Genomic DNA, 23,592 nt, shown 5'->3' with positions numbered 1-23,592 from the left:
CTGCCCATGGTGATGGAGAACCCCTAGCCGCACTCGGGGGACAGGGCCTGCAACTCACTGATCATCGTGGTCCCGCCCACCAGCGCTGCTCTGGTGCCCTGGAAGAAGTCATCGGCGGCCGTCATCCCCTGGCAGGGCTTCTGCAGATAGGTGTTGACATCGATCCCTCCGGGAATGACCATCCGCCCATTGGCCTCGATGGTCTTCACTCCACCGGGAACAATTAGGTTCTCTCCTATTTGCCTGGAGACAAACAACAGAGGGGACCTGGTTCTTAAAAGCAAACTGGGCAGTCAGCTTAGCAGCTTCAGGCCCACTAAGTAAACACGCCTGAGCCAGGTCACCCAGGGCCACAGGTGGGTGGAGGGTACTCAGGCAGGGCCTGCCCTCCTGGGGCTCACACTCAACGTAAGCACCTTGTTGGAATCCGGCAGGGCAGAGGGCCGGGGACACAGGGAGCTGTTTCACCTGGCTGGTTCTCCAGGAAGGCTTCTCAGGGGGACGGAGGACTGGGTCCAACCAGGCAGAGCAGCCTCTCCGTCACGGGATGCTGGGCTGTCTGAACAGCCAGTCTCTCAGGGGGGTGGTTGGCTTTTGGCAATGGGGGTGCAGAGTGGAGCATCACCTAGCAAGGCTGGGAAAAGTCCCCTTGGCTTATGAGCTTTCAGGGACACTGACGGGGGCTGAGCTGCATCCCCCGAATCCACAGGAAGCCCCAGCCACTCAGAGAGTGACTGACTGTACTTGGAGACAGGACCCTTGCAGAGGTGATTAAGTAAAATGAGGTCATTGGAGTGAGCCCTAATCCAATCCATCTGGTGTCCCTGGGAGATCTGGACACAGACACACACAGAGGACTGCCTAAGGACGCAGGGAGACACGCCATTTGCAGGCCAAGGAGAGCCCTCATGAGGAGCCAGCCCTGCCAACACCTGGACTCGCAGCCTCTTGATTATTTGTGAGAAATAGATTCCTGTTGTTGAAGCCGCCCGTCCGGGGCCTTTCACAGTGGCCGGAGTGGCCAAGCACGCGGCCCCTGGCTTCTCATTTCAGCAGAACTGGAGGAGCAAGGCCTCAGGAAAGCTACTCAAGCCCCCTGGGCACGTAAGACAAAACTGAGGTCACCTTAACACCACCGCGAGGGGCTCTGGCGGGGGAAGCCAGTGTTTCCAGACAGGCTGAGGTCACTTCTCTTCCCTGCTGAGCCCTGAGACTTCCTGCAGGAGGAAGGTCGCAGACAATCAGGGGCCTGGCCCCGCGAGCCCCACGAGCCCCGTGGAGACTTACATGACACCCAGTGATGCCTGTTCTATTTGTTGGAACCAGAGAAAGGAGATGCCAGGGCACCAGCAGATTCTGAGCCAGAACCAGGCCAGGGACCCCACAGCTTCCAAAGCTACCACCTGGCTGCGATCTGAGATCTGAATTTTTATTTGCAAAACTAAAATCCAGCTATTCTGAATTCTTGGGGTAAGGCCATCACATAAAAACACCAGTTATAAAGACTTAAAAAATACTGCTGCAGTGACCAAAGGATCAAGCCCAGAACAGAATTCACCTCCTGGGCAGAAGCAGCAGCCCTGGCCCTACAGGAGCCTGGGCAAGGCTGGTCCAGGCCAGCGGGACAGAGAGAGGGCTCCAGCCACGGCTCCTCGCAGAGCTGGGCACATCCTGGTCTCCCTGAGCTGGAAAGAGCCCAGCAAAGCACAAAGCCAGGCTCAAGGGGAGCACCCAGGAAACTGTCCCACCAGCTCCATCGCAGCTGCCGCCGCCCCCACCACCACCCCTCCCCTGCACAGCTGGCTTGAGGTCGTGGAAACTCGGGTCCTTCTGCCACCCTCTCCAAACACATGGGCTGGTGCCAGGAGCCGAAGGGAAGGGCCTCTGGAGGACACTGACCCTAACAAAGAGCAGTTGCCCTTCCTGGAGGCCTGCTGGGGAGCGGAGACTCCTCCAAGCACTCAACATGATGTCACCTGGGCTCCCAGCTAACTTCTAAAGAAGACAGGTAGAGTACCCAATGCTAACCCTGCAAAGGTGCAGGGCCACTCAGTGAGTCGGCAGGGACAGCAGACCTGAGGCTCAGTCCTACACGTCACTGCCCCAGAGACAGCTCGGTGTGAATGGCACCTGTGACTCGGTCACCATGCCAAGATCCCAGTGAGGGGCCCTGTCATACCTCCACCAACCTCTCCAGTCTCCCACCAACAGCCCCACAAGGGAGGAGGTCCACTGGGCCAAAGGGGGTACAGATCTGAGACAGGCACCTAGACTGGTCCAAGGTCACACAGCAAGTCCAGGTGGTCCTGGGAGGCCCCAAGTCTAAGAACAGGACCTGCCCCCAGGCTGACTGCCTCCCGGACACAGGAGCAGCACATCCCCTTCAGACGGGGACTGAACTGGCAGGGACCCGGTGAGTCAGGAGGAAGATGCAGTTGATGGCGCACACCAGCAACAAGCCCAGAAGAGGAGGACAGAGGAAGCTCAGCTCGCCTCAGACGTGCCACCGCTGTGGCAGGAGGAAACCCTGCGTGACCAGCCTCTGAATCACCAAGCTCGGTGAACCAGGCAGAATCCTCCATGAATCACAGCTCACTGCACCCTAATAGCTGAATGGCTCTTGGAAAACTCGGCCAAGGGTCCCAAACAGAAGGACTCTTGGTGTTTACTAAAGTAAACAAAAACTGAGCCTCTGCCTGCCTGGGGTCAGTACAGGCCACTCCAGCCCTACTCTTCTCAGCCAGTAGGCTGCATGCTAGAAAGGACCCCCTAAGTCCTGCAAGGCACTCAGTTGAGGTCACCTGCTCTGCTTCACAGAGCAGGAAGAGGAATACCAAAGCTCAGAGAGGCCTTTAGCACTGGGGTGCAAGCAAAATAGGGTTCTGAGTCAGAGAACTGGACAGATACTGAATTTACAGAACTGACTGTTTCCCGAACAGCCTGGCTAGCCAAAGTCCTAAGGCTCCAGGTGTTCCTGCATACAGCAAGCACTCAAGAAACGCAGCTCAGCCCATGACCACTGGGCTCCACAGGTCCCCGAAAGGATGGAAGCACAAGTGACCAGCTCCAACCTCAAGCAGCAGATGACCATGGGAATGGCCACCGCATCAGCAGCTGCCTGGTGACTTTGCCCTCAGGCCTTGGAGCCCGGGAGGCCAAGGGGCCCCAGCCTGGGCTGCTTCCTCTGATCTAAGCAGCAGTGCAGCAGAAGACCTCCTGCTCTGGACTTACCCGACCACACTGCTGCTCTGGGGCTCCAGTCAACCCTCACCTTGACCTGGGGGTCCAGATTCGCTTCGCTTTTCTCGTCAGCACTCTGGGGCACCTACTGTGGACCAGGCCATGCTCCAGAGTGGGGAGGCCTCGCTGCCCTGGCCGAGGGACAGATAACATGTGAGGGAGGCTGTGACAGATGGCAGCTCACGGCCACAGGGAAGGGGACATGCAGCCAGGCCATCCCCGGGCAGGGAAGGTGTCCTGAGGAGACATCACGTGGAGCTGGCAATGCAGGGACAGGCGTTCCACGGAGAGGCTGGGGTGCACAGCTCCCAAGTGGGAATGGGCTGGCCGTGCACACCACAAGAGTGAGTTAGGAGGGTGGGGAGGGAAGATGGCAGGGAGGAGGCTGCTGTCTAGGACTAGAGCAGGGGACGGGGAGGCGGGGGCTCTGAACCTTCAGGGGGCACGATGCACCCACTAACCCTGGCTTCCTTTACCCGCCCCCCCCCCGTCATCACAGCATGTGCTCCGCCCCCCAGGCTGGCTTGTTACCAGGCTGCATCCTGTCTGACCTCCCCGTGCCCCCAGCTCCCTGCGCTCTCCTTCCTGCACCAACAGCCCAAGCCGGTCGCAGACAGTCTCCTCCTCTGCTCTTCTAGATGCCCAGGGAAGAGGCCGTGAGTCCAGGCCAAAGGGACAGCCACGTCCCCATCACCAGCCAGTAAAATGCCGGAGGCCACGGAGAAACCACTGCCTGGTGTTATGGGCGGAACTGTCCCCAAACCACACCAAAGCCCCAACCCCCGTGTGACTGTTTGGAGATGAGGCTTCAAGGAGATAAAATTAAGCCTAAATGGGTCATCAAGGTGCATCCTGAACCCAACAGAACCAGTATCCTTATCAGGAGGGAAACGCCTGGGCAGTACAAAGAAAGGCCATCTGAGGACAGTGAGAAGGAGGCCCCAGGCCAGCCGGGAGTGAGGCCCAGGAGGGACCATCCCTGCGGGCACTGACCAGGGCTTCCAGGCTCCACACTGTGAGTTCCTGTTGTTTAAGTCACCGGCCTGCATCACTGAGTCACAGTGTCCCAGGGGGCTCCTACCCTGGGGTCAGCGATGGCAGGCTGAAAGGGAGCCCACAGGGAGACGTAGGGAAATGGCAGAGCCAGGACTCTTCTGAGAGCCAGACAGGGTCCCTGTGGAGGCCCACTTCTCCTCTGATCCCCTCAACCAACCCAGGAACGGCAGGCAGGTGGAAGGCAGGGCTGTGCTCAGCCAGGGGCTCTCGGGGAGGACACAGGCCCTGTCCCCAGCCCACCCTGCAACTGGGCTCAGTGCTTAGCCCCCTGGCCCCTCATGCCCCTGATATAAAACATTACACCTGGGCTGGGGTGGGGCTCAGCGGCAGAGCACTCGCCTAGCATGTGTGAGGCCCTGGGTCGATCCTCAGCACCACATAAGAATAGATAAACAAGATAAAGGTATTGTGTCCAACTACAACAACAACAAAAATCTTTAAAAATATCCCCAAAACGCTACATCTGCATTTCACAGCCTGAGTGTGAGCATTAAAGGCAACAGGCACCCTGAGGAGTATCAGCAAGCCTGGGACAACGGAGGGGTCCCCCAGCACACCCTGGCCCCTGCTCTAGCTCACCCCGGCCCCTGCTCTAGCTCACCCCGGCCCCTGCTCTAGCTCACCCCGGCCCCTGCTCCACCCAGTCTGACGTCCCCAGTCTGGAGCTCTGAAATACAGGAGCACAGCACGGCCACTCTGGCAGAACACCAGCCAGGCCAGGCCACCTGGAGGAGCAGATTCTTAGGTGTGTCCTGCTCAACCCACTTTATGAGCCCGTCTTCCAAGTAGACATCGGCATAAAAGGACTGGTCCTCGTTGACGATCCGTCCACCTTTGATGAGGAGTCGGTCACTCTGTAAAACAAAGCAGAGTTTTAAGCATCACTGGGGGAGAGTCAAGGGAATGGTTTTCTTTCAACTTTTAACAATAAAACTCTCAAATATCTTCAAAGGTAAAGAAAGGGCACTGAACCCCCCCAGACCCCCCCACTTCAACCCTCCTCCACCAATGCTCCGCCTTCTCACCCCACCTCCTTCCCTCCTCAAATGCTCTGCATTTTCCCCAGAAGTATTTCAAAACAAAACCCAAACATGGGATCATTCCTCCTTTAGATACTTCAGTACTTTCTCCAACCAGGAAGGGCCTCCTAAGGAGCCCTCACCACAGCCCACTACTCCAGCTAACCCCATCCACCTCCTCCTTCATCTCCGCCCGGACACACCACATTTGGTTTTACTGGATTGTCTCAGAAATGTCTGTGTCACTGGGATGCACACCAAGTCCCCACTGTGCACCTGCCCTGTGGGTCTCTGCTGTCTCCTCCCTTCTAAATGTCATTCACTAGTTGAAGACACAGCGTCATTTGTAGGACAGGAACTTCTTAAGGCATTTCTAATGACAGTGATCAACTCATCAACTCGGAGACACTGTGCAGATAATGAAAAGACTGTGCAACGAACCCTGCCCCTCCTGCACATGCACCAGGTCCCTCGGACGCTTGTCTTCTTTGTCCTCCTGTCTGTTCCACAGCTGTGACTCTAGGACACACATCCACACACTCATCCAGATGTGACCACCCCTGGCCCAGGCCCTGGGAGCCACGGGAAACCAGGCAGAGTTGGGATCTGCTCCCTGGGCCTGGCCGATGAGAGTCATGGGATGGAAGGTGGCCCAGGAGGGGAAGGGCAGGAACAGAGTGAGGGGCCGTCACGCTTACCTGGGGGTGCAGGTAGGGCAAGCTAAAACCTACTAAATAAGACGGGCTGGACCAAACAAAGGGCTGAAAAGGGAGGCGGCCAGGAATGTCGAGTGACCTGCAAGGCCAGAGGCAGCGAGTCCAAGAACAGAAAAGAACAGAGCTCCATCCTTTGGGATTTTGCCATAAGCACATCCCAAGTTAGGGCATGGTCTTCATTACCACAATTTTTAAAACTGCCAAACACCATATCGCATGGCTACGTGATAAGTTAGTTATTGCCCCACTGTTTGGCCCTTAAGCTATTTTCTGTTTTCCACAGCGAGGCAGTCAGCTGCACCAAACCTCCTTGTGCACAACTTTTCTGTGGTTAGGATGCTGTGTCAGGCCAAATTCTCAGAAGCTTAACAACTGAGTCCAACAGCACGAACCTTATTTATGGCCCCTGATAAATGTGACCGAACTGCTTCCCCAAGAGTACTGCCCAATTTGGCAGGTATGGGAACACCAAGTGCCTTTGCTTATCATTAATATTTGTTAATTTCCATTTTCTTGGAGCTTAAATTTTTTCCAGTGTGCTTATTTTCGATTTCCATTATCTTCAAGTTGCTCTCAAGGCCCCCATCCCTTGTGTGGGGGGAGAGCCAGTAAATGTTAAGATTTCAGCGCAACCACTTCTGCCGGGAATGAGAGGTTCCCCCCACCACGCGAAGCAGAGCTTGCCACAGAAACATGATAAAGGGACAACCGGGCTCAATTCCACCAGGACCCCTCAGGAAGCTGAGAAAATGCACTACGGAGGGTCCCAGAGGCCACGGTCCAGTGGTCCCAATGGTCCCCTGGCATCTACCGTGAGAGGCAGGCAGAGATGCTCTGCAAGCCCAGAAGAGGTCAAGCCAGACTAAGCAACAGGGAAACTTTCTGAGAAGAAACAGTCTGCAGCCAGAACTCCCGGGTGGGTTCTGGCCTCAGTGTTATATTTTCCTCAGTGTGAAAGCCAAGGTCAGCAAGACCCCAGTTAGTCTGCCCTCCCACTATCTATTCCAGCACGGCTCTGCTCAGGGTCACTCATCTGAGAGCCCTCCCCTCACCTGCCCAGTCTGAAACCCCACACGTGCTGCCCTCCAGCTGCCCTGCCCCTCACCCCCCATGTTTGCACAGCACTCATCACAGTAATCCTGACATACTACATATGTACCTGTCTGGCTACCATGTGGCTCTTTCCACTGGATTCCAAGCTGTCATGTGTCACCGGGGGATGTGCCAGGCACAACCACACAAGGACCAAGCATGGGTGAACGGAAGTGGTTGGCACCACCCAGAGTTCTCTTCTCCCTATAGATGCCCTCACTAGACTTATCTCCACGAGGGAAGGGACTCTCACTTCTTCACCACTACACCTTCAAGACCTTGGACCTGCTTGGCCAGATGGGTGGGTGGATGGGTGGATGGATGGACAGATGATGGACGAATGGACAGATGGTGGACGAATGGACAGATGGTGGACAAATGGACAGATGGATGGATGGAAATATTGAAGGATGGATAGATGGATAGATTACAGGCAGGATGAATGAATGGGTGGGTGGCAGGCAGGATGGCAGGATGGATGGATGAATACCTAAACTGGTTCTTGGAACATGAATGGGTGGAGATGAAGAGAAAAGGCCTCAGAGCCACAAGTCAGGGAAGAGAGTGTGAAATGGCGTGTCCTGCTTCCTGGAGAAAGGGGATTCCAGAGCAGTCACTCCACGCCCAACAACCTGCCCTGAATCCCTAACATGGAGCCAGCCATGATCTGTGCATTGGCAAGGAAGAGACCCACCAAGCACACCTTCTCTGTGGCCGCCTGCCCTGAAGGGACTGAGTGGGGCACTGATCTGACCTCGATAGAAATGCGGTTCCAGACAGGTGTGGCCTCCAATGTCACGCTCCTGATGCAGTTTTCCTAACTCCCTGCCCGTGTGTAGGCCACCGAGCCACACTGCGTCACATTTCTAGACATTTTCATGCTCTGGAATTTATGACACCCCACAAGCAGACAGAATCTAACTACACTCCAAGGTCAGACCCAGGGGCCTGCTGTTCTAAGGAATGTATAAAATCTCAGGCTGCACACCAAACAGAGGGAATGTCACTACACACAAATACAAAGACATTAGAGATACATGATTTATATGTAAATATTTTTATTTTAAACATAAAATTCACACATTTGAAAATAAAAAAGGGCTCATGCCCTCTGACCCGGAATCTAGTGCTGTCCATTTGTCCCCAGGAAAATAGCCCTAAACAAGTCCAGGATTTATACACAAAGGTCAGATCAGACTCAGTTACAATGGTGTAACCACATCACTACCCCTCAGCTGGTCAATACCTTATAGAAGTTTCAAGGACAAAGACAATAAGATGTCACGTGAAAAAGCAAACTGCAAAACTCTCCACTGGCAGAACTCAAGGGGAGTGGGTCTTTCTGGCAGGAACGGACAGCTCCCCAGCAGTCCCTGGGGCCCCCACTGTGGTGTCCCTGGCAAGACAACGTACACACGTCCCAATACTCCCCGCTCTGCGTGAGCTGGGCACTGCATGAGGGGTCTGGAGACCCCTTGACTTCACCTTACGTCTCCATCAACAGGCCAGGGACCCTCCTCGGAATGTCACAGATCTTTGCTGAGCAGCTGGGGGAGGTGGCAGACAGGAAGCCAGGGAAGAGAGAGGAGGAGATGGGACACTTGAAAAGAGAGGGAGTGAGAAGGAGGGTGAAATAGGGTAATGAAGAGGTTAGAAAGGAAGGAGAGGATGGGGGGAAGGCAGGCAGACAGACCATACATCTCTCCTGAAATCCTGACCCACTGCCTGGGCATGGACACATGCCAGGTGCAAAGCCTGCATGGCACAGGTGGTGCTGGAAGAACACCTTTCAAGGGTCACCTAAGCCCTGGTGCTGGGCAGCAGTGGAGTCTCCTGCCAGTGTCTTGTGAGTTGGAGGATGGCCCAGCAAGGCGGAGGCTCATCTCCAGACCTGCCCTATCTCCCAGCAGCCCAATGGGGGAAGAGCAGCTGTTGGCAGGTGTCGTTGGTCACTTCACTACATGAACTGTTCTATCCAGCTCCGCTTAGGGACATCAGCCTTCAGGCCTCAGGCCTTCCTAACCAATCAATCAACAGCAAAACACACCACAGTCGGCCCCTGCTGGGGGCAGGGAGGGTCTGGATCACAGGGAAGCATCTGCATTGCTGTCCAGGCCAGCAAAGCTCTCAGGTGCCCTGGGCTCTGCTCTCCCTCCCACATGGTGGGAATGGAACCTGTCCCCTGCACACAGGCCCAAAAGGCAGCCCTCAGGAGATACACAAAATCCATTAAGGTCTAGGGGTCCTCAGAAGGAAATAAGACATGCTGTTCTCCAAACCAACACTTATCCACAAATCACTGGTTTAGAAACTGGAAATAGCAGAGAACCAAGGCTGTCATTACAGATTCGGAGGAAGACAGTGACCGTGTCATCAAGGAGGGGACATTGACCTGAGTTCTGAAATATGGGCAGAAATTCATTAAGCTGGAAAAACAGAGAAAGGGAGAATACTCCCGCAAAATAATAAATTATATATATACAGTGTCCCCAGAGTCCAGGTGAGGTGCCCTGGGTGAGGAAGAGGTGGGCCGTGTGCTGTCCGTGGTGCTGAAATGCACTGGCCACAGCACAGGGAGGGAGGCTGATTGTCTCTCACGCTCACCCAGTCTTGGAGCTCCTCACTGCTCCCCCGTCAGCTGGTAAGTCTGAACTCTTTACGTCTCCACCAAACCCGGGTAATGACACTTAGACATTTCACAGTGGAGGTGCCAGGCCCCAATGTCACTTTTCCAATCCCTAATGCTCCTCTCCCACCCCAGGAAGGAAGGGGAGGGCACGGCCCATGTCCTCTCTCTACAATGCCCCCTAATGCTGACATGGAGCCTAGGACCAATGCACAGGTGTCCACACCAGGTCTCAGAGGTCCTCCATTGGGGGACGCTGGCCCAGCCATCCTTGGGAAGGGGGACAAGCGTGAGTATCTGCTAGTCAGATTCTGCCTCACACCACTGCCGCCTCCTGGGTTGCTCTCCTGGAGAGAGTGGCAAACACCACAGGCTGGCAGGAATCAGTTGGTTGGTCCCCTTGGACTGCCACCTTTGCTGCAAGCTCAGACCCGTTTCCATGACAACAGCAGTCATGACACCAGGACCTCTGGTCCCGTCCTGCCTGCAGAGGTTTGGGAAATATTCCCTGTGGATGGAGTGTCTGACTTTAAAATAACACACTTTGTCTCTGGACCCCAGGAGTAGGCCGGAGAAGGATGCTAACTACACTGATAGTGATATCTAGGCCTCCACCTATGTCTGTGTTTCTGTGCCTCTACTTCTTACCTCTTACCAAAAATCTGGACAGAAAAGCTCCACTTTAAAAGAGTCATGCTCCTCGAGCCTGGGCAGGCGCCAGTCCTGCAGCACAGGGTCCGCACGCTCCACCCTCAAGTCACACAGGAGTTACAGACGAGGAAACTCAGAGAACTCAGTGAATTTCTCAAGGTAAGACCCAAGAGAGGGTGAGCCAGAACATAAACCTAGCCCTACCTGTCACCTACACAGTGACCACCCACCGGCCCCTGTGCAATGAGTGCTCTCGTGACTAGGCCTAGATGACCTGTCTGAGCCTTAGCTCTGCCCCTCTGAGATGGAGTAAGAAACGCCACTGCCCACCACCACAGACCTGGCACAACATCCGCCCTCCTGATAGGACTGTGGTGAATGTGGTCAGAGCAGGAAAGGGAGATAAAAGGCTCTGAAGGCCTCAAACGCCTCTAGGGGGTAAGATACTCAACACAGACCCAGTCACCCAGTTGACACTGGCCGTGTCCCAGGCAAGCCAGGCCCCTTCACCCTTGTTACCTCACTGAACACTCAGTTAACCGAGATGCAACTGGCTATGGCTCAGGAGGCGGTGGGAGGCCAGACAGGGGTTCTGAGTGGCCTCAGGCCTCCCAATCCTATAAGGTGGGCAAGTTCACGGCTCTGCCCCACTTTCCCACTGTAATGCAGAGGGTGATCTTGGAAATTAAATGAATTAACACATGAATAGCACTTAGAAGGCCACCTGGTTTTTTAACATCCTTGCAACCTGGGGAGAACGGATCTCACCTTCACTTCCCTGTCACCTCTCACACCAAGTCTGAACCACTCTTTGCCGTAACAGAATAGCTCAGACTGGGTGACAATAAAACAATTGAAATTGTTTTGGCTCTTGGCTGTGGAGGTTGGGAAGTCCAGAGCACGGAGCTGGGTACTCACAAGGACCTTTGCGCTGTGTCATCCCCTGGCAGAAGGCAGAGGGCAAGAGAGCAAGAGGGACCAAGTCACTTTTATAGAAAGCCCACTCTGGTGACCAGCCCAGCCCATGAGGGCCACATTAGTGTCACTGTGAGGGTCACACATGACTTTCTGGCCCAAGAACTGTGGGGAAACATCTGTCCCACAGCACACCTGCAGCCCAAGGCTTTCCTGGTCTTGTTGTGTCCACCCTGGAAACATTCCCACAACTGCCTGCTCAAGTCCAGCCCCTGCTGCTCCTGCCCCAGGTCCCCTCACCACAGGTCTCCCTGCGGAAGGCCAGAGGGCCTTTGTGAAACACATCCAGCCAGCCTCAGCCCCACCAGCTCCGCCCCAGCCTCCTCCTGGCCTGACCCCCACCAGCTCCGCCCCAGCCTCTTCCTGGACTCACCCCCATCAGCTCCGCCCCCAGCCTCCTCCTGGCCTTGCTACCTGTCCTCAGCCTTGGCCTACCCTTCTCGTCCATTCACGATACCCCCAGCCTCCCTAAATGCACCTGCCCAGCCCTAAGCTTGTACCCACGCCTTCCTGCAGCCTGGTCACCTGCTCCACCCATTGACTTCCACCTCCCCATCATGTAAAGTGTCGTGACTCCAGGACCAGGGGTCACTCCGTGGAGTCTCCTTTGGTTAGCACTGGTCATGAGGCTCCAAGTTCCAGCTCACGTTGACACATACCTCCCAGGAGGCTGTGGGGTCCTTGTCCTGATGCCAGGACGAGAGCTGGTCTCACAGAGCTCTGAGCTGCCTGACCTCTGGTGCCTGACATCAGTGGGCTCCAGTTTCCTCATCTGTTAATGCAACTAGTCAAAGTGACCCACAGGAACACAGGATCACTTAGGATAATAGGTAAAAGTGCTCCCTACACTGAACATGGGGCTGTGAAATTCAACATTCTGTGCCACTTGCTCTAAGTTCAGGCATTTGAGGAAGCAGAAAAAAAAATGTCCCCTCATTAAAGTTTCATTTTGAAAGTTTGATTCTGAATACCTTCCGGGGACTCGAGGAACAGCAGTGTGGAGGAGAGAAGCTGAGGGCAGGTGGAGGGCACTCCACGCACAGGGTGACCAAGAACAGAGCTGCCCCAGGGCAAGGCAGGCTGTCTGGTGAAGTGGTGATCTCCCTGTCCCCGGAGGAATGCAAGGAGAGGGCACATGGAATCCCTGCCTGAGCAGGGGGTGGGGAGAAGCAATGGACAGTCCTTCCTGCCTCCTCAAATGCACAAGCAGAATATTTGACACAATTTAAAAGGTTCCCTTCCAATTTGAGGTTACAGAAAGGAGATGTGTGCTGAGATTTGATGAGGAATTAAGCCCTAAGGGTCCACGAATATGATGTCATAAAGAGCATGTGGCAGCATAGCTTGGGGACAGGCACAGACTTTCCTCAAGCAGATCACCGAGTCTTCTCATGGAATTGACCCCAGCTTGTGGCACCAAGTCATCAGTGGTGGCCAGGCCCCGGGGAGGAGGAGGGGGAGACACGGCAATCCAGGGAAAACTGAGGCTGTGAAGCTTCCTTTTCAGTGTGAGAGAATCAGCCAGCTCCGCCCCTCCCCACTGCCAAAGCACCGCTGCAGGAGCCCCTCTCTCTTATTTCTTGGAGATCCAAAAACCCTTCCTGCCACCTCTTCCCCTGGATGGTGACTACGAAATGCTAAATCCACAGACAGGGGGCTGTTAAGGAAGGCCAGCGCAGGCACGCCTGAAACCCAGGCGGCCAAAGGCACTGGCTTCATCCGCTCATTCACACGGCCCTGTGTCCTCACGATGAGTCTCCCTGAGCAGGAGTGCCCCAGAGAAAGCTGAGGACAGACCCCCCCCCCCCCCAGTCCAAGTATTCACGGTCAAGCAGAGCTGACAGACACAGAGACAAGCCAAGGACGCGGAAGCAGGAAGCCACAGTCCCCAGCCCCAGGAGGAGCAAGCTCCACGGAGGATGGGCACAGCTGACACCATGGCAGAGGCCCAGGGAAGACAGCCCATGGTCAGGGAGAAAGATGGCCGGAGCACAGCCAAGGAAAGAGAGAGGAGCTGCGACCCACATGTCCACAGCCCCCCACTGCCACCAGTCAGGGGCTGTTTCCTAAACCATCTTCTCTAAGAAGCACCCCTGCTCCCACCCGTGCCACACCACCAATACCCACCAACTCAGAGTTGTCTTTTCCCAGAACAAAACCAACACTGGGCCATTACATCTCTCCAGCACAACAGTCCTTAGCCTTCAGTGTTTGGGGGACACTGCCAAGTGGTATAAAATTTTGCAACATCATCAAAGGGATTAAAGACCACTCAGCACCAACCCTGCCAGGCCACTCACGCCCCAGCAGCCACGCCCCGGCATTCCTGGGTCTCTGGGACCTCTGCAGCTCCTGGTGGCACGGGCTGGCTCCTCAGCACCACAGCGCAGTCCGCACCTGCTGCCCTCCTCTTACAGGCTGGAAGGCGCAGTCTGGGAAGGTTCCCTCTCTGGTGGGAGCTTCCTGTTACTCCCAGCAAATTAGACTGGATGTAGCTCCTCTCTGCTTGTGAGAGATGCTGCCAAAACAACGTGTGGCTATAGCAACACAAACTTCCACAATGACCACAACTGGCAGTACATCTGCAGAGGACTTTCTCACTGTGCTCACAGCACACGGGCTGAGAAGCACAGGCTGGTGGGCCACCCTGCAGCCTCCTGTCCCTACAGTGCCTCATCTACACGGGTCTCTAATCTCCACCTCTGGCCTGGCCCTTCACCCCATTCCAATCTGTATTCCTAGCTTCCTGCCCAGTTCAGTTTGGTGCTTCCCAATCTCTACTGAAGCTGAGGACCAATGCTGGGCCTTTTCTCCTTTGCACCCCCAACCCCCAAGCACCAATTTTACCCAGTGTCTGGATGTTCCAGAACGTTCACATCTCATCTTCGTATCTCTCCAGAAAAAAAAAAAAATGTCTTCTCCCTATTGATTCAGGGCTTGATCACATGTTGCTCTGACCAGTGGACTAGAGCAGACAGCAGTCAGGCCACACCGGAGCAGAAGTTCCTAAAGGCATTCCAGGTGCTGCCAATCTCTCGGGCTCTGCTGCTCCTTCAGCCCAGGTCTCAGACTCACTGCAGCCAGGGGCAAAGTTACAGCCAACCCACAGGGCACATGTAGCATGAGCAAGAAATAAACATATGTCGTTGATATCTTGAACCTGTGTGCTATGAAACAAAGCTGACAGCACAGTAATAACCATGACAGCTAACCCACATGGCAATTCCTATGTTCAGGCACTTCCAACCATCTTATATACACTGTCATTTAATGTTCAGGGGGAAAAATATCTATGGGTTATTATTATTCCTATTTTACAATCAAAATTTTGTTTAGAAAAAAAATTGATACAGAGAATAGGTGAATTTCCCGATTTACACAGCTAGTAAGTGGAGCAACCAGGATGCAGACTCAGTCCCTCTTCAGAATCCACACTCTTACCTACTGCCCTTGTCATGCATCCTCCCGGCTCAAGAACTTGCGATGGCTCCCTGTCACCCCCAGAAGACCATGAAAATTCCCTGTAACTTAGAAGTAAATTATCCAATCTAACTCTTTCACTGCAAAGAAAAGGAATCCAAGGCCCAGGAAGACTCGCCCCAGACCAAATAACTCACTGGAGTCTGAGTCACACTTAGAACCCAGGTATTATGTCCACTAAGTGAATTCTGCCAAACTCCCAAAGCCCTGCAGAATCGCTTTCAAGCTCAACTTCTGATTCAGCTGTATGAAGCTCCTCACTCTCTTCTCATAACGTTTACCCCAAGCCTAGGCCTTGTCCACGTAGCTCTCCTTGCCCATCCTGCTACCCCCTACTCCCCAGCAACCAGCACCTGGCCCACTCCAACCTCTGGGCCCAGAGAAGCCCCCCCATTGCTTTGCCAGTGCTGGGTCCTCTCTGCTCTGAATTCCTCTTGACACCTGGGCTCTGGTTGGGTTTGCCCTTTGGCCACTCTTAGTTTGTTTCCTGTGGGTGCACATCATCACCTAGATGGCAGGTTTCTTAATGCACTCTGCATAATTCAAAGAACACAGCAGATATATGGTTAATACCTGCTCTAGCCAAAACTCCAAATTTTCATTTTTCAGAGAGGGAGCCTGAGCGTGGAGAAAGAAACTCTGACCTGTAGATATTTACTACGTGCCAAGCTCACTCATGTGCCATATTCCAAGTATCCCCTGGATTAAGGCTTGACCAAGTTCATTACAAGAAGCATATGTTTATGATTAAGGTGGCACAGTTGTGAGATGGGAAACATCAAAACTCTGAGTCACTTTTATGTTCCCTCTGAGATGCTTTCAAACAATCTAATGTAAACAAAATGATTTTTCCCTTAATATGGCCATTTTTCTCTTCTCCATCATCAACTCAACACAACTGAGAGCATTTGCTTAATTACTGGCAGGTTCATTCTCTGCTCTTTCCAGACCCTCAGTCCTGTATTGGACTTGTGTCTGATTTCTCAACAGGCATAGCAAATCAAGCAATTGCAGGCATCTCAAACCCTTTGTGTAAAAAGCCAGGGATGACTGCACACCTACAGGACAGGGTGGTACCCTCAGGACACAGCATGCCCCACAGGGATGTTTGCAGATTTGCACTTTAGAATAACTAACTCAGCCCAGAGTCAGCTCTACTGGATGGTCTTTCTTCCTGTCCATCTTCACTGTTTGATTGGATGTCAAACTTACATACACATTTACATACCAAAATATAAACTCTAGTGTATAAATACACACACACCAGTTTCACCGGGAGTGAAAGGAAGAGGCAAAGCATGGGTGTGATTTTCTCAACGAGCCAAGCAGCTCACCTGCTCTTGCTACTTGAATGTGAACTTAAATGTCACAATCCAGTGCAAGAACCTCGATATGCTGCAAACATCTGTGAACCTCAGTTTACTCCTGGGGAAGCAAGGACGATGTGCCTGGCTGCCTTCCTCACAGCACTGTTCTCAGAACAAGGTGATGGTGAAATTCATGCTGAAAGCTGGACTACAGCAAGAGCTCACAGGGTGAGCACCCACGAGGCCTGAATGTTAACAACAGAAACCATAATCCCCGTGGTGGAAACCTGGACTCCCCCCACCCCACGATGGAGCAGGCCTACCCCTTTGGTGCTTCTGTCGGGAGCTCAGAGCTTCTGCAGGCCAGGAAGCTATGTGCCTTTGTTTGCTGAGAGCCACACCCAGGATGTTCTTCTTGCTTAATGCTCAGTGGGCACAGAAACAGCTTCAGCTAAGTTAATCCGTGGCTGTGCCATTTATTTAAAAAAATAAAAGCCACAAATGAAACAGAGCTTCATCCATATTTCAAGCAGTCCACTGGTCCTTGGGGGCAGGAGCCAAGCGCCTATGCCTTCCCCTCCTCCTCCTCCTTTCCCCTCCTCCTCTTCAACCAGGGACTCCCAGCTGCATCTGGGAGAGCAAGTGCAAAGCCATCTCCCTCCCACTTGCCCTGGAGCCCAGCAAGTGCCAAGCACAGACCAGATGCTTGCCATTATTATTCACTCATCAAATGACTGCGTAGAACAGGCTGGGGTGCAGCACTTGGAAAGCCATAACGGCCTCTAAGGAAAGGTCCTGGTCCCTGTCACCACATGTGCATTATCAACCAAGACCCTCAGGCAATTGAAGGATCCTGAAGAAACCCCATCCAAGTCTATTCTCTCAGGTTTGTTATTTTCTCCTTAAAACCACAAATCTCTCTGGCTAGGGAGGGCTATCCAGATGAACGTAAAACTAAAATTCTCAGCATCTCTCCTCCCCAGGTTTATGGGAACCACATCCTGAGGCTACTGGAAACAAACCTGAGGTTTTCCTTTACCCACATGTTGACTGTTTGCTTTGCATGAAGAACCAAAGCAGCAGGGAGCCAGGCAGCAAATCCAAAGCCCTGGAGGGCCAGGTGGACCCAGAGCACCTTAAACACTCTGCTGCCTCCCCCCACCCCCAGCCCTTGATGCTCTTGGGTCTTGTTGGAGGAGGTACCCACTGTGGATATCAGAACATTGATGTGCAGAGAGGGGCCAGAGCAAAAGGCACACCCAGAGCCATCTGTTGCAAAAGGCTGGGCAGTTCATCTCAGCAGAGCCCACAGCAGGGGGCCCGGCACAGCTGAGCCCAACTGTACAAATCCCCAGCCCAGGGCAGCATTCCCACACACCTGCCTCCACGACCATCTGGTAAACTTCCACCTGGGGCAGAGGGACCCGAGGTTCCTGCTCATGGGTTCCTCCACCACCTGCCTGTCCTCCTAGGATCAGGGGCAGGCTTCCCACAGCAGGCATCGCCTCAGAGGGACATTATGGTGCTTTCTTTGTGCTGTCTGGCCTGGGCCACACACTCCTTCCCCGGACTCAACCAACTAGTGTTTACAGATTGGCCCTAGGCCTCTAGGTCCCTAAGGCAGAGCATAGAGATGGATAGGTGTCCCAATCCCCTTTGACCAGGCAAGAACCTGAGCTGAGCCCACCAGGGATTTCTCAACTCAAAGCTCAGCCCAGTCAAGCAGATGCGGGGGGAGCAGCGGAGGCCAAGGGTCCAGCCCCTCCCACCCTGTCCCACTCCATGGACTGCTGCTGGGATTCAATAAAACAGGGCTAGTCTACACTGGCAGCTGTGTAGGGAGTGACAGCCTCCTCCTGACCCAGAATTCTGCATAAATGAGCAGGCTTGGTCTCAGATCCTCAGCCCTCAGGAGTCACCTGGGGGATTCCACTAGGCCTAGAACCCCGCCTCTCAGCACCTGGCTGCTCGGCCTGCCACCCAAGGTCCACAGTGCTGGTGGTGCCCTTCACTCTGCAATGGCCTCCTCAACTCTGAGGCCAGGCAAGGAGTGGGGTGGAGGCTCCAGCTCCTGACCGCTGAGCCCTTGGCTCCCCATGGAGACAAAGCAAAGAGACCAGGGCTCCTTTGTTTCCGGCCACACCCAGGGACACAGTCTGCCGGCTCAGCCCACACTACAGTTACCACCCTCCAGCAGCCCAGCCTCGGTGCGTTAACCCTTCCAGGGCCCCGGCCACCCGTGTCCGCCGAGAGGTTATTTTTAGCGGCGGGGAGGGTGGGCGCGGGCTTCCATCATGGCGCTGTCTCGCGGCCCGGACTTCCACCCCATCATTACGGGAGGGGAGTGGGAAGCGGCGATGGCGATTTATCTTCCTCCTGGCGGCTGTGCGGTGCCAGGGCCGAAAGGTGCCGGGGCTGCGCGCGCCAGGCTCAGCGCACCTCCCACCCTGCGGAACCGAAGGAGGGGGCTCGGACACTGCGCCCCTCCCTCTTTTGTTCAGCTCCGCATCCCCCCGTCACGCCATCCTCTGGCACATCCCGTAGGGGGAGGGGGCTGCACGCCCGCGGAGAGAGGGACCCGAGGCTCCAGCCCCGCCCCGCCTTGTGGGGCTCCCCCCTTATTGTCCCCAGAGGCTGGGGGGAGGGGGCTGCCTTGCCCAGGCCGGCCCCGCCCCACCCGTGGCGACGCAGGAAGCCTGGGGGCGCCTCAGCCATACCCCCGTGGACCTGGACCTGGCGGCGACCATCCCCAAGCCACAAAGAACCTCAGCAGGGCGGGGCGGGGCGGGGGCGCTTACCGTGATGTGCGGAATGCTCTTCTTGCCCTGGTAAGACATGGCCCCTCCGGCGCCCTCGGCCTGGCCGCTGGACCTCCCGGCTATCTGACTCTCTGTCGGGCTCTTTCTCGGCCCCGCTACCCGCGGGCGCAGTGACAAAGGCCCGGGAGGGATGGAGAGAGGGACGGAGGCTCGGCGCCCGCGGATGCCCAAGCGCGGCTGCCCCGGCTGCTCGGCCCTCCGCCGCCGCCGCCGCCGCCGCTCCCGCTGCCAACACCGCCCGGCTCGGCGAGGAGGGCGGGAGGAGGAGGAGAGGCAGGGCGGGAGGAGGGGGCTGCAGACAGACAGCTCCTCCCGGCGGCGGGAGCCGAGCCCGATTCGCCCCTCTTGGCTCGAACCAGGAAGCGCTTCCCTTCCGATCCCCCTACTCCGCCCCCGCCCCCACCCGCCCAGCCCCGCCGACCCCCGCCCCCACCCGCCCAGCCCCGCCGACCCCCGCCCCGCACGCAAGCCCTCGGCTGCGCCCCAGCCTCGCTCTCGCGAAGAGGAGGGTCTGGTTTTCAAGGTTCTTTTTAAGGCAAGAAACGGTCCTCAATGCACAGGCAGAGCCCGCGGGCAGCGCCACAGGTGTGTGGCACTGCATCTAGGGGTCTTGCCTGATCCTGTGTATAGGGAGGAAGCCGTGGGATAGGTGCCAGGACCCTCCCCAGCTCCAAGGAGCGTTCCTGGCCGCCAGGATCGCGCCCAATGACCGCCCCCCTCCGGCCACTCCTTCTGCAGCCTCTGTCAGTCCACCCTGCGCCACAGGCTAAATGGACCTAGCCCTTTTCCGTCTCCAACTACAAGACTCTACTATAGCTATACCCTGTATATCCCCACCCTAGACAAAAGGCTACTCGTTTCCCCACCGCTTTTCAATGCATTCTGCCTAAAAGAACCTACCCTCGCCATTCCCATCCCTAAATCAGCTTTCCCTGAAGGCCCCTAAGGGCCACCCAGATGTAGCCACAGAAGAGAGACAAGGCCACAATTCATGGCTGACCTGCTGAAGGACAACAGCAACAGCTCTCTCAACACATAGAGGCCTGGTTTTGGGGCCACGAGGTCACCCCCAGACAGTGAGTGCTTGAAAGGTTAGGCCATTACACTAAGTTTTCCATAGCTCCTGGGGACAGGCTGGGGACAGGAGGAGAAATAGGATGCTCCTGCCTCTCAGTTGAGTGTTCAGCAGCCCAGGGGCCCAGGATCCAGATGTTGCTCAGGGGGAGGTGGGCAGGAAGCTAGGACATAACTTGATGAACTTCATAATAAAGAAGAAAAGATGGAGGAGGAAACAAAAGGGAGACCCAGCAAGCCCTTCCTGCATTGGAAGGTTTGTGCCCCACACCACCAGGCAGGACAAAGCACCAACCTTCCTCCACTTTTGCTCATTTTCTGCCTGCAAAACCCAAACAGGCCCTGGAAGACACATCTTCTCTACTTTCCAGTTGCCACCCAGAGAGAGGTAGGCTAGGTTTGGTAAAGACTCTCAATTTGGGGGCTTTGGCTGGGGCCAGGAGTCTTGATCTCCACACCATTGAGGTCAATTCCTAGTCCAGTTCCTGGGTCCACAGCAGGAGATCAGAGATTGGGCCTTAAAATGGGGGCGGGGCCCTAGGTTCACAGAGGAGAACAAAAGTATTCCAAGAACACAGCCCACGATTTTCCCATTTCATAAATGGGAATTGAGGCTTAAGGGATAAAGCTAGCAAAGGTCTCTAAGGTCAAGGGCATTAAAACATGGCGTAGTCAAAATTGAACCCAGGCTGTTAACTGGAGTTTATCGTTGTTGAGTTTGAGGAACTGCAGTTTTACTTTCTTATGCTACATTCAGAGTATTAGATGCACTGAGTATCTACCTATCATATCTGGGTAAGTATTTATTGTAAGAAGAAGCAAGTGAAAAAAACTGGGTTTTAGTAACATTACAGAATACAAAATTATGAATAGGGTGAAATTCAACTCTACTAGGAAGGAACTCTACAGGATATGAATCTCTAAATCTTAAATAATTCTTAAATAATCTCATGTGCGATATGAGGATACTCGGATGCGGCTCTAGGTCCAGGTGCAACGCATTCGCTGCAGAGCTGGGTCTGAAAGCCGGGCTCCTGCACACCAGGTCTAGGTGTCCCTGTGCTGCTGCTGCAGCCTGGGTCTGAGCTGGGTTCTAAGTTCTCACTAATGACCGGAAACTGCGGGTGGGGGCCGCCCCCTTCCTCAGATTCCAGTGTTTCTTTCCTCAGAGCTAAGTCCTAGGTTCTGGAACCGGGCATTCGGTAAGGGTCAGTCTGGAGATCAGAGTAGGAAAGCTGCGGAGATGGGGACAGGACCACGTGCGAACCAGGGGGCGGAGCCCCTGCTCCAGGCTGGCCAAACAGATGCTGCTCCCAAGCAGACTTCGCGGGTACCAAGCGCCGCAGCCACTCAGCCTCTAGCAGAGGCAAATGTTGCGCCTGCGCCACGGAAACCCCACCTCCCTCCCAGGAAAGCGCCGGTGGGCGGGGGAGGGGTCCCAGCACCCGATGCAAAGCGCAGAAGCAACGAGGCCCGCCCCGGAACCCCGGCCTTCAGTAACCCAAGCCCGGCGGTCGCCGTTTCCGCAGGAATTTAAATGTGCCCCCGAGGGAGACATACTCCCTCCACTACTCAGACCCGACCCTTTAGGGCTTTTAGAGCCCTTCTGTCCGGTTCCCAAAAACTAGGAGAAAGGGCAAAGGGGACTGGAGCGGAGAGGGAGGAGAAACTGGGAGAGGTGAGGAGACCCAAGTCCCCAGTCGCCAGGGCGCGGCGGCCCCGCGGCCCGGGCAGAACCCAGGGCTTGCTGGCGTGGCGCCTCGGGACAGCTCCCGGCCGAGCACAAAGCGCCCTCGCCTCCCCGGCACTCCACACTCCCTCCCTGGAGGGAGCTGAGAGAGTCTGTCGCCTGCCTCTCCCAGAAGGAGGCGCCCAGGTGAAAAAGGGCCAAGTTCTCCGGCTAGTTCCCTCGCGCTGGCCCCGGCTTCCCCGTCTCCGGGTGGAGCTGGAGAGCCTGCATCCCAAGCAAGGTCGGCCCGCAGGAAAAGGGGCCGGCAGGGCCAGATAAAGACGGGGTGGGGAGGAGGAGACTGGACTCCCGACGTCTCCCTCCCGCACCCCACCCCCCACACTCTCTCGCTTAGACCTTCGCCGCGGATTCAGGACCGCGGAGAGCTCTCAAGCTAATGAATGGGCGGTCCCACAGGGATGTGGACCAGAGACACCAGCCACAGGCTGGCCCCGCTCTAATTACTCCAGGAAGCCCCCCCAGATTGCCGTCCGGATCAGTCTCTGCCTCTGAGTTCCCTTTATGCCTCTCATAGCGCTGGAAGGGGCAGGGTTAATTAAAATAATAATAAAACTCCACAAACACTTCACATATACACACTCACTATCTGTGGCATTGATTGATTTAATTCTCACGATAAACCTGTCACTCAAGCCAGCCTGGGAACTTCTGGAGGGTGGGGCCGGTTGCTGAGCTGGGAACCCAGCAGATTCAGGCACTGAGTTCTGTCTGGACCAAGCCGACAGCTGGGGGATCTTTCTTCTGTTTTCCAGGCACTGGATCTAAGCCTCATCCGTCCATCCATCCCAAGGGCTGTGCGGTCCACACACCCTTCTTCCCCCAGTTCCCTGGCGGCTTCCCGCTTAGCCGGTATCCCTTGAAGGCAGCGGCTGCTTCGGGGAGGATTTTCCAGTTCTAACTACCCGACGATCTTAGACCTTAACTAAACCCTCACCCCAGAAACCGGGAGGGAAGCACTCGCGAAGGCCCTTTCCCATTGAGGCCATGTGGCCAGGGCGATTCGCGTAACCTCCACGGGTGCAGGGGCACAGTAAGTGTTCCGCAATTACTGAGTGAGCAAATATATGGATGGAAGAACACGCTTTCCTCCTCTGCACAGAACACGGACGAGGAGCTCTGGGTTAACTCATCCCAGAGGTTCCTTTGCGACTCAAGTGTCCATGCGGCTGCTTTACCTAACTTACTTCTCTCAGAACCTCGCTTTTCCTTTCTGCAGAAGAGGAGCCTGGACGGCCCTCGGAGGTCCCTTAGGAGTCTCACGGACTATGCTGGCCAACCCGGGACGAGTCGCACAACCTCTCTGAACCTCTTGTATGATGAGGTGGGGGAGGGGCCGTTCCGTAGCTTTTCCCAGCCTGGTGGCAGCGGCCCCAGCCCAGGGTCCCCGAGGACCCCGCCCCCCACGTCCGGTCCACGCGCTCCCCGAGGGTACCTGGCTATTGTCCCGGCCGAGTGGCAGGTCGCGGGGCGCAGGGCAACGAATGCTCAGGGCCGGCGGTCGCTCGTCGCGCTCGCCTGGTGAGCTGACGGCCGAGCCCGAGGGCTCGCTCACGTCGCTGGCCGTGTCCTCGCTGCCGCCCGGCCCCGGCAGGCCGACCGCGTCGGGCCGGCCAGCACTGCGCGGCGTGCGAGCCGAGCCGCGGCGGCCCACGCTGTACGCGTCGAAGTCGATGGTCTTGTTCTCGTAGGCGCCCTCCACGGCCGCGAACATGCCGCCGTACTTCTGGCGCGGGGTCTGCGCCGCGCTGCCCGGCCGCGCCAGGTACACGGGCAGGTCGTCCTCCGTG

The 23,592-nt window shown here is 55.7% G+C and overlaps 1 protein-coding gene across 1 annotated transcript in view; it reads right to left on the bottom strand.

Moving 5' to 3' along the window:
- CRMP1 (collapsin response mediator protein 1) overlaps positions 1–23,592 on the bottom strand; it is a 106,353-nt gene that overhangs the window by 29,665 nt on the left and 53,096 nt on the right. The window contains exons 2-3 of the mRNA XM_081303256.1: positions 5,062–5,150; positions 59–243 (exon numbers count right to left, since the gene is read on the bottom strand). Coding sequence (XP_081159382.1) covers positions 59–182 — 124 coding nt within the window. The 5' untranslated portion in view covers positions 183–243; positions 5,062–5,150. The remainder of the gene's footprint in view (positions 1–58; positions 244–5,061; positions 5,151–23,592) is intronic.

Source organism: Spermophilus citellus (assembly GCF_964194105.1).
Source record: "Spermophilus citellus genome assembly, chromosome: 8".
In the NCBI taxonomy this organism is placed as follows: Eukaryota; Metazoa; Chordata; class Mammalia; order Rodentia; family Sciuridae; genus Spermophilus; species Spermophilus citellus.
The sequence above is the reverse complement of the archived record's forward strand: the minus strand, read 5'-3'. Positions and strand labels throughout refer to the sequence as shown.